Source organism: Sander lucioperca, chromosome 21 (genome assembly GCF_008315115.2).
Source record: "Sander lucioperca isolate FBNREF2018 chromosome 21, SLUC_FBN_1.2, whole genome shotgun sequence".
NCBI lineage: Eukaryota > Metazoa > Chordata > Actinopteri > Perciformes > Percidae > Sander > Sander lucioperca.
Genome location: NC_050193.1, coordinates 19,565,555 through 19,575,554, shown reverse-complemented (window position 1 = coordinate 19,575,554; position 10,000 = coordinate 19,565,555). Strand labels below are relative to the sequence as shown.

The 10,000-nt window shown below is 44.5% G+C and overlaps 1 protein-coding gene across 5 annotated transcripts in view; it reads right to left on the bottom strand.

Moving 5' to 3' along the window:
- pkn1b (protein kinase N1b) overlaps window positions 1–10,000 on the bottom strand; it is a 79,888-nt gene that overhangs the window by 19,739 nt on the left and 50,149 nt on the right. For all 5 annotated transcript variants that reach the window (XM_031295128.2, XM_035996532.1, XM_035996533.1 and 2 more), the window contains exons 6-11: window positions 8,466–8,679; window positions 6,867–7,061; window positions 6,221–6,330; window positions 5,093–5,236; window positions 3,870–3,945; window positions 1–108 (exon numbers count right to left, since the gene is read on the bottom strand). The exon at window positions 1–108 is cut by the window's left edge and continues 34 nt beyond it. In XM_031295128.2, the coding sequence (XP_031150988.1) occupies window positions 1–108; window positions 3,870–3,945; window positions 5,093–5,236; window positions 6,221–6,330; window positions 6,867–7,061; window positions 8,466–8,679 (847 nt within the window). The remainder of the gene's footprint in view (window positions 109–3,869; window positions 3,946–5,092; window positions 5,237–6,220; window positions 6,331–6,866; window positions 7,062–8,465; window positions 8,680–10,000) is intronic.

The following is a 10,000-nucleotide window of genomic DNA, read 5'->3' as shown; positions in this document are numbered from 1 at the left end:
TGGGAGTGTAGGCCGGCGTGTTGCTGCCGCTGGGGATGGCGTTCCTGAGCAGGCGGACCCAGGTAGCGATGTCCACATTCATCTGACGAGCACGCACGAAGGCTTTCCCTGGAACATACAGAGTGGAATATACAGTAAACATCGACTGCGTCTCATTATTGCCTGTATTTCGGAGGACTTGTAACAGAGTATTTTTACAGTGTGGTATTAGTACTTTTACTTGTTATTATTATTTAGATGCAGTAGCTAAGACTTCTAAACTACCTTTCTGTCATATCTGCTGAAACTGACCCTATGTTCTAGCAGAACTACAGGAAGCAGGTCATTAAAATAAATCCAGCTCCTCTGGCTCCACCTACAGCCTGGAGAGAGATTTACAAAAATACACAGCTCCCTGTTCAGATGCACCAATCAGGGCCATGGGGGGGGGGGGGGGGGGGTCTAACTGTTCAGATGGACCAATCAGGGCCATGGGGGGGTGTCTAACTGTTCAGATGCACCAATCACGGGGGCGTGTCTAACTGCGTGTCAATCACTGCTCATTCACACGCATTCATTCTCCCTTGTGGGGGGAGGGGCTTAGGAGACCGTTTTGGGCTTTAGCAGAAAGGAGGGAGAGACTGAGAAGTTGTTGATGTTCAAATTCTTTGGCTAAGTCCTGGATCCTCTCAATCTTACTCCCCAAGTTCTCTCACACTACACCGCTCCTCTGCTCTCTTCACTGGTTACCAATTGCGGCCCGCATCCGCTTCAAGACACTAGTACTCTCATACAGGGCCACGAACGGATCAGCACCTGCTTACATCCAGGACATGGTCAAACCCTATACCCCAACCCGCCCACTTCATTCTGCATCAGCCAAACTGCTTGCTGCCCCCTCACAGCGAGGGAGAACTAATCACTCTACGAAATCCCGACTGTTCACTGTCCTGGCTCCCAAATGGTGGAACGAGCTCCCCATCGATATCAGGATGGCCGAAAGCCTACACATCTTCTGCCGAAGGCTAAAAACACATCTCTTCCGACTACACCTCGGATAAAAGCTATTTAAAGCTAATGTATTTGCACTTACTACTTGTTGTCTGGAGTTTGCACCTTCACAGTTAAAAGCACTTAATTGTAAGTCGCTTTGGATAAAAGCGACAGCTAAATGACATGTAATGTAATGTAATGTAATGTTACCTACGGCACCTTTAAGTAAAGGATCTGAATACTTCCTCCACCGCTGGTTATATCACTGTCATGTGACCTAGATAATGTAGTAACACACACTTAGACACTTAGAATATTCATCTGAGTCTGTCAGCGGCAAAAACGAGCACTTTTACAACATAGGAAAATAGGATCCAGGTTGAAAAACAACGGTAGTTACCCTTTAACACTTAGCATCGTAATTATGCGACGGCAGATGTTGATGACGCGGATGCAGCTCAGATACTTCGCCCGGTGCTTTCTCACCGAGTTGTTTCACGATGGAAAATATATCTTCATTACCATTTTGTTGCATGCAAAATACCACCTCATTTTGCATTAATTATGTCATTCTATGCCTGCTTTTTTACGTTCATTCTTTGTCTATTTTGAAGCACTTCTGAAGGTGCATGTAAGTGTAAGTGTACTCTTAAGTGTTTTTTATTTTCCATCCATTATTTTGCATTAATTATGTCTATTCATGTGATGCACTCGGGGTCTGTCATTTCCTTATTGTAAAGCCTTGAGCTGTATTTCTTGTATGAAAGGCGCTATACAAATAAAGTATATTATTATCATTTTTATTGTTATTACCAAGGTTGGACTGTCCACTCATATTTATCCACATGAATCCCAATTAGTATGATTGTATGTAAGTAATGGTTACATTTGGGTGAGATAGGCACAACGTGATAGGCCTACAAATCTTCTACTGTACATATCATACTTCAGTTTCAAACAAGTTGACTTAAACAGACTTGTGTTTTAAGGTTACTATTCTGATTATGTCGGCCGAATGTTGCTTTCGCGAGGAATTGTGGGACGGCATTATCTCCTGTCCTTTAATCATACCTGCAAACTCAGAAGGGCTGAAAAAGGTGACACATTTTACAATTACTTTGAATGCAGCACGAGGCTGGCGAGGTGAGGCTGAGTCTGTGTTGTTTTTCAGACAGCAGCAGCTACAGTCTGGTGTTAGAATCCTCTCCAGTGAAATACAGTCACACTTTTACACTGTTTAGCTGTCAGCATTTTAACCGTGTTTACTCCAGCTGCTAGCTAACAGTAGGCTAACGTTACCTGCTACCAAGTGTAGCGTTGACCAGCGTCCCGTGCGGCGATGTTTCAGTTCCCTCTAACGTCCGTTTTCGGAGCATCAGAGAGAAGCGCAGAAGGCATTTAAGTGGCACCTAAATAAGGCACCGAAATCCGCGTTGCTATTCGGTCCGGTAGATAATGGTCGTTAAGGCACCGGTGACGTATTAGCACCGGGTCTCGGACAACCCCCCCCCCCCCAAAATAAAAACTCTTCGGATCTACACGATTCACGTGGATGACATTTTCCCATTCAAAACTGCGATTTTCGCCGAAAAGCGACTAGTTTGCAGGTATGTTTAATACAGGGAGGTCCAGTGTGTCCTCTGCTACAGGAGATAATGAAGGAAGCATTAAAGCATCTTTCCTTATCACTTAGAGCGGGGGTCTTCAACGTATTTGAAGCCAAGGACCCCCTACTACATATATTATATTGTAAAAAATTAAGTTGCATGTTAAACTGGGCCTATAATAACGTGCAGGGCGGCCTAAAGCCTTTATACATAACTTTCTTTTTCTTGCATAGAACACCAAGCTATTCAAATAGCCTAATAATTGTTGGAATGATTTTATAAATCATGTTTTTATGTTAAACCTACACGTGTCGGCCGCTGTCATTTTTTGACTACTGTTTTTTTTACAGGGCGTGCGCCCCTGAGCATCCACGGAGGAAAACATAAATCGGTGCCTATGATGGGAGTGTAATACTAAATCCCTGGAGAACCCATTCACATATATAGAATGGACCACCAGATCCCGTGTCTCTGGACGGAGACCAGTGAAGTCTCTTTCCCGGTGATGGCTGAGCGTTACTGAGCAGCCTCCAACTGAGCTTGAAGACGTAGATGTGACGTGAGCAACCTGTCTGAAAGTTGGAAGTCTTCTGGTAGCTGTGCCAAGAGAAATCTCAATCATTCCCAATCTAGCAGAGACGGAGAGCGTAGGTATATGTAAGGAGATAACATAGACACAGGCTAATTATTGATCACTAAAATGATAGTTAACATTAGTAATTAAACTTAAACAGCTAATGGAAGTCCAAACTGCCTGAGAGCTTCTCCTGTACTATACGGTAATTCCTCTACTATGAGACAGTAAGTCTCGTGGTTATGACCCAATCGTTAGCCTATTTTTATAAAAACGTCTGCTACGGAGCCATAACGTGAGGTACAAGGTAATGGAGCCTTTTATACATTGTCGTGTTTCTTTAGAAATAAACAATGGACAAATAGAGTCTTTAAACGCTTCAGATGTGAAGTTATTCTCTGTCAAAGTGACGTCAAAATGAATGGTAGTCAATGGGATGCTAACGGGAGGTGATGGCTTGGTAGCATCAAAATGGCGCCATAGGAGCTACGCGTTCCGGGGAGAGGCTTACCCCCTTGGGAGAACCCTCTTTAAGACCAAAGTCTATGTTTCTCAAACTAATCTAATTTGAATGAGACCAGCAGGAACCCTGAATGACGCTCAGGGCTCTGGAAACTAATCCACCAGTGTCAAAAACACACCGTTACTACTCCTTTACGAGTGAAGTGGAGCTCTATATTTCAGCCCAGTGGCTGTGTGTGAACACTTGGACATACCGTGCTGTTTAGAGAAGACTTTCTTCTGCCTCTGGAGTTTTCGGCCTCTCTCTATTACCGGGTTAAAGAAAGTCACCTAAAACACAAATGACAGTAAGTGATTGATGCATGTATCAGTAAGGTTAACTGATATATTGTCTGAAAAACAAACATGATTGCAAAATGCATTAATATATAAAATAATGGTCGTCATGTATTTTGAGTCCATTTAGATTATCCCTTACTTACATTCTTATACTTACAGTTGATGAATGCACTGTGTGTGTGTGTGTGTGTGTGTGTGTGTGTGTGTGTGTGTGTGTGTGTGTGTGTGTGTGTGTGTGCCGGTATAAGATTCTGACGGTATGATAACCTTCAGCAAAAATTTCACGGTTTCAAGGTATTGCGGTATTGCAGTTACAGCTTTAAAATGTTTTATTTTTTAATTTCGGAGGGGAAAAAAACATTGAACACAATGGGGGTGCACGATTCAATATCGATTGTCGATTAAAAAAACGATTCACAGTATGTAAATGTAGTTACTTTTCCCATGTGATTGCAGTAGACTTTTTATTAAAAATGAATTGATTTTTGAATCGGTAGAGCTTGAATCGCAATTCGAATGTGAATCGATTTTTTTGCACACCCCTAGTACACAACGTATTTCATTTTTAAACACACTGCACGCTGGCAGGGAGAGGGATTATTAAAGTGCACTTTCTGTCCTTGGAGACACATAAAAAAACAGCTCACAGTGGAGGAACGGTATGACGGAAAATGTTAGTGGTTTTAAAACCGTAGACTTTTTTAAACCGCAGTATACCTTGAAACCGGTAACTGACCCGTGTGTGTGTGTGTGCGCGTGTGCGCGTGTGTGTGCTTGTTTTACTATATTCGTGGGGTCCAAAACCCAGGGAATACACACAGCCTTGTGGGGCCCAACATGCTGGACCCCACAAGTTTAAAGGTCTGTTTGAGGGTTAAGACTTGGTTTTAGGATTAGGGTTAGAATTAGGTTATGGTTAGGGTGAGGGTAAGGGTTAAGGTTAGGCATTTAGTGGTGATGGTTAAGGTTAGGGTAAGGGGCTAGGGAATGCATTATGTCAATGACGGGTCCCCACAAAGATAGTGAAACAAACGTGTGTGTGTGTGTGTGTGTGTGTGTGTGTGTGTGTGTGTGTGTGTGTGTGTGTGTGTGCGCGTGCGTGCGCGTGCGCGTGCGTGCGAATGCGTGCGTCCTGTACCTCGGCCAGCAGCAGCCCCTGTGGCTCCAGCTCCAGCTGGACTCGGTGCCGTTGGTTGTCCAGGAACTCTTCCAGCTTCAGGTACTTCAGAGCGCACAGGGAGCGGTAATCTCTCCAGTACACTGCAATCTCCATCTCCCTGGACTAATCGCACACAAAAACACCAACAATGTAACATTCATTCAAATTCAAAACCACGTTATTAATCCCAACTATAGGCAGCTTGTACACAGAGAAACATACAACAACATACCAACAATCAAATACACAGAGGAGCTAAAATGTGGAAAAAATCTGTAAAATAATGTCGCTGGTATGTTGTAACATGAAGGTTAGTCTTGCCCCCTCACAACAAGAACAACCTTCGAGCTACACACTGAAAATGGCAGGTTTTGAAGTAAATTTGGATCGTGCAACAAGGCAGGCCTGCTTGGTTCTTTCAGGGAATGGTTGTAAAGATTATTTTTTTTCGGCCTTTATTTTTGACAGGACAGATGAAGAAATGAAAGGGGAGAGGGGGGGGAATGACAAGCAGCAAAGGGCCGCAGGTCGGAGTCAAACTAGGGCCCGCTGCGTCGAGGAGTACACCTCTATATATGGGCGCCTGCCCTACCAACTGAGCTATCTGGGCGCCCAATGAAAAGTAAGTGTAAAGATTTAATAAGAATATGTTTAGGTCATTTCCTCTCTAACTGGGAGGTTTTGGGACTGATTGGTGGGATTGCTGTGGACGAAGTACACACGGAGATACACTGGTAAGAGCCAATCATGTTTAACCATGTATAAGCTAATTTAAATAGCTCACGTTACTGTATTGTGTCAACAGTTAACTTCATTTAATATTGTATGTGGCGTTGTCTTTTGCGGGGTGCAAATGTTCCACCAGAACAAGTTCCTTCCTGAGACTATTTAGCAGAGCCACCGTCGCTGTGACCAGAGCGTAGCGCCGCCCCAAGACGACTGTAATTGGTTTAAAGAAATGCAAACAACCCAGAATTTTCTGTGGTGTAGCCAGACCTTCCTCCACAGCGCTGTGGAGATAGAGCTGACAGTGCGTTCGATTGCGTGTCCAGCATCAAGTGAAGGTGGAATCAGACTCTAACAGAGTGAGAGTGAGCTGGGTCTTACTCTCTCCAGCTCCAGAGTGAAGCTCTGGTCCCAGGCCTGCTCTCCGACCGTCCTCCACACCGTCTGCCCCACCACCGTGTTCTCCAGCTTCAGCACGGCGCTCACCTCCGCTGTCAAACACACACAGCTACTGATCAACAGCATGCATACAAGTCCACTACCTAGTGGTAAATTGTGAAGATTTAAAGTGCCCATATTATGAAAAAAATCACTTTGTATCTATCTATCTATCTACCTACCTATCTACCTACCTACCTACCTACCTACCTATCTATATATATTAGAGGTGCACAATTCAGAAAATGTCACAATTTGATATTGATTTTTAGGCTCAAGATTCGATTCAAAATTGATTTTCGATGAAAAAAACGATTGACAGTATGTAAATGTAGTTACTTTTCCCATGTGATTGCAGTAGACATACAATAAATTTTTTTTTTTTTATTAATTTGTGTTAAATGTATCGTCTCGTATTGGTCGCAGGCCCCTGAATTGAATCAAGTCCAAATTATATCGTGGCAGATTTTATGATATCAGCAAATATTGTATCGTTATCCAAAGATATAGTATTGCATCGTGATAAAATGTGTGATTTACAGCCCTAATTTAAGAGGCACGTGTTCAGAATAATGAATGAAAGACTTACAGGAGAGCTCCTCGCTCTTGCTGGGGATCTTCAGGCTCATGCTGCTGGAGCTGCGGCTGTAAAGGCCGCTCAGTTTGAAGGAGGAGCGTCCGTCTCCCGTAGAGTACGAGGGAAGAACCAGCGGGCTCCCTTTGGTCCGCCCCGGGATCACCTCCAGCAGGCCCACACAACCCAGGAGATGCACCTGGAGAGTACCTGGAAGTAAGAGAAGGCCCTTTAATTAAAATAATTTCTGCAGGAAAGATTTTAGCCATCATGCCAAACTACAGAACGACCCTAGCTTGAAGCTAGTCTCGGGAAGGAACTTGTTTTGGTGGAATATGTGGACATTCAAAAGTAGTTTTAGTCGTGCAACAGAAAACTCAGATTGGATAGATAGTCTAGCTAGCTGTCTGGATTTACCCTGCAGAGATCTGAGGAGCAGTTAACCATAGTCCTCACAAATCCACCAGAGGTTAGAACGCCAAAACAAAGAAAGAGGAAGGGGACGCACATCGGCTCGCAGCACCTGAGAAGCCCCGTGGCGAGAAGCAGAGAGTAACAACGGGGCTTCTCAGGTGTTGCGCTAATCACTCCGCCCAAGTAGCAGAGAGTAGCAGTGCTTCGCCTTCTGAGAATATAGTTCCCAGTATGTATCCGGTTAGAAGATGGCTGTGTGTCATGTGACCTTGTTATTTGTACACGCTGTGACTCTACAAATCACAACATGTAAATAGGAACATGTTGGCGTTATTTTGTTACTTATTGGGAGCAGTAGGCTAGATGGAGCCAGTTACCTCCAGGATCTGTGCTAAGCTAGGCTAGATGGAGCCAGTTACCTCCAGGATCTGTGCTAAGCTAGGCTAGATGGAGCCAGTTACCTCCAGGATCTGTGCTAAGCTAGGCTAGATGGAGCCAGTTACCTCCAGGATCTGTGCTAAGCTAGGCTAGATGGAGCCGGTTACCTCCAGGATCTGTGCTAAGCTAGGCTAGATGGAGCCAGTTACCTCCAGGATCTGTGCTAAGCTAGGCTAGATGGAGCCAGTTACCTCCAGGATCTGTGCTAAGTTAGGCTAGATGGAGCCAGTTACCTCCAAGATCTGTGCTAAGCTAGGCTAGATGGAGCCAGTTACCTCCAGGATCTGTGCTAAGCTAGGCTAGATGGAGCCGGTTACCTCCAGGATCTGTGCTAAGCTAGGCTAGATGGAGCCGGTTACCTCCAGGATCTGTGCTAAGCTAGGCTAGATGGAGCCGGTTACCTCCAGGATCTGTGCTAAGCTAGGCTAGATGGAGCCAGTTACCTCCAGGATCTGTGCTAAGCTAGGCTAGATGGAGCCAGTTACCTCCAGGATCTGTGCTAAGCTAGGCTAGCGGTGGAGCCGTCAGAAAGAGTTACAACACACACAGAGATGAGAAGGGTATGTATGGACTTATCCAACTCTGGGGGATACGGGGAATAAGACAAAGTCCCGATAAGTTGCCGTGTTCCTTTAAAGAAATGGCAATAAACCAGAGCATGTTTTCCTCCCATCCCCTAATGCTACGTTGAGTAGCCAGCCTCTAGCATCTAGACCCTCCTTCAGCGCGCTTTGGAGGAGGGTCTGGCAAAGCGAGACTAACCTGTGAGTGGTGAAGGCTTGCTCATGGTGCTGTACTGGTTGTGGACGTAGGGGGTGCTGTGGCGGGCGCTGAAAGCAGAGGAGGAGGCGAGCACCAGCTCCTCCTTGATGAGGCAGGCCTTGGGATGATCCTCAGGCAGCTCCTGCAGGCGCTGCTCCAGAGAGCACCGCACCAGGTCCAGGCGCTGCGACGACTCGCTCAGACCACACTGAGCCTGCACACACAAACACACAAACATACATCAACACAGGCTGGCAAAGGACTGCTCTCTGCTTTTCAATTTAACTCAATTCACTTTTTATTCATAGTATCAAATCCAGAGTTGGAAAGTCATAAAGTACAATTACTCACGCTACTGTAATTGAGTCGTATTTCTGAGTACTTTTAATTATTTTTAAGTAGTTTTTAAAATCTGTAATTTGACTTTTACTTAAGTAGGTTTTGTTTGACATATAGTTGTGCTCATAAGTGAATACACCCATGCTAAAATTGACTACAAAGAGGAATAAAAAATTCCTAATCCTTAATTAAAAAAAAATTGGAAAAATCCAACCTTTAAGGACACCAATTTTCTTTGTGAATGAATAACGTATCGTAAATAAATAAATGTTCTTCCTTAAAATACAGGGGGCATAAGTCAGTCCACCCCTATGTTAAATTCCCATAGAGGCAGGCAGACTTTTATTTTGAAAGGCCAGTTATTACATGGATCCAGGATACTATGCATCCTGATAAAGTTCCCTTGGTCCCCACATCATCACATACCCTTCACCATACCCCACATCATCACATACCCTTCACCATACCCCACATCATCACATACCCTTCACCATACCCCCACATCATCACATACCCTTCACCATACCCCCACATCATCACATACCCTTCACCATACCCCCACATCATCACATACCCTTCACCATACCCCACATCATCACATACCCTTCACCATACCCCCACATCATCACATACCCTTCACCATACCCCACATCATCACATACCCTTCACCATACCCCCACATCATCACATACCCTTCACCATACCCCCACATCATCACATACCCTTCACCATACCCCCACATCATCACATACCCTTCACCATACCCCCACATCATCACATACCCTTCACCATACCCCCACATCATCACATACCCTTCACCATACCCCCACATCATCACATACCCTTCACCATACCCCACATCATCACATACCCTTCACCATACCCCCACATCATCACATACCCTTCACCATACCCCCACATCATCACATACCCTTCACCATACCTAGAGATTGGCATGGGGTACTTTCCATAAGATCATCTCTCAATGCAAATCAAACCAGCTGTTAGGCTAACTGAAATAACACCATGCTGTAATTCTCCAATTAAATCAGTCTTGGTTTGAGTGATCGGATATCGATTAATAAAATCCTGAAATCAATCTTTTAATACGTGCTTTTTCATCACGATTGTACAACCCACTGCAACATTTTTGGGGGTCAATTCTTAATGTAAACATTCACCTGGTGCTTTATAAG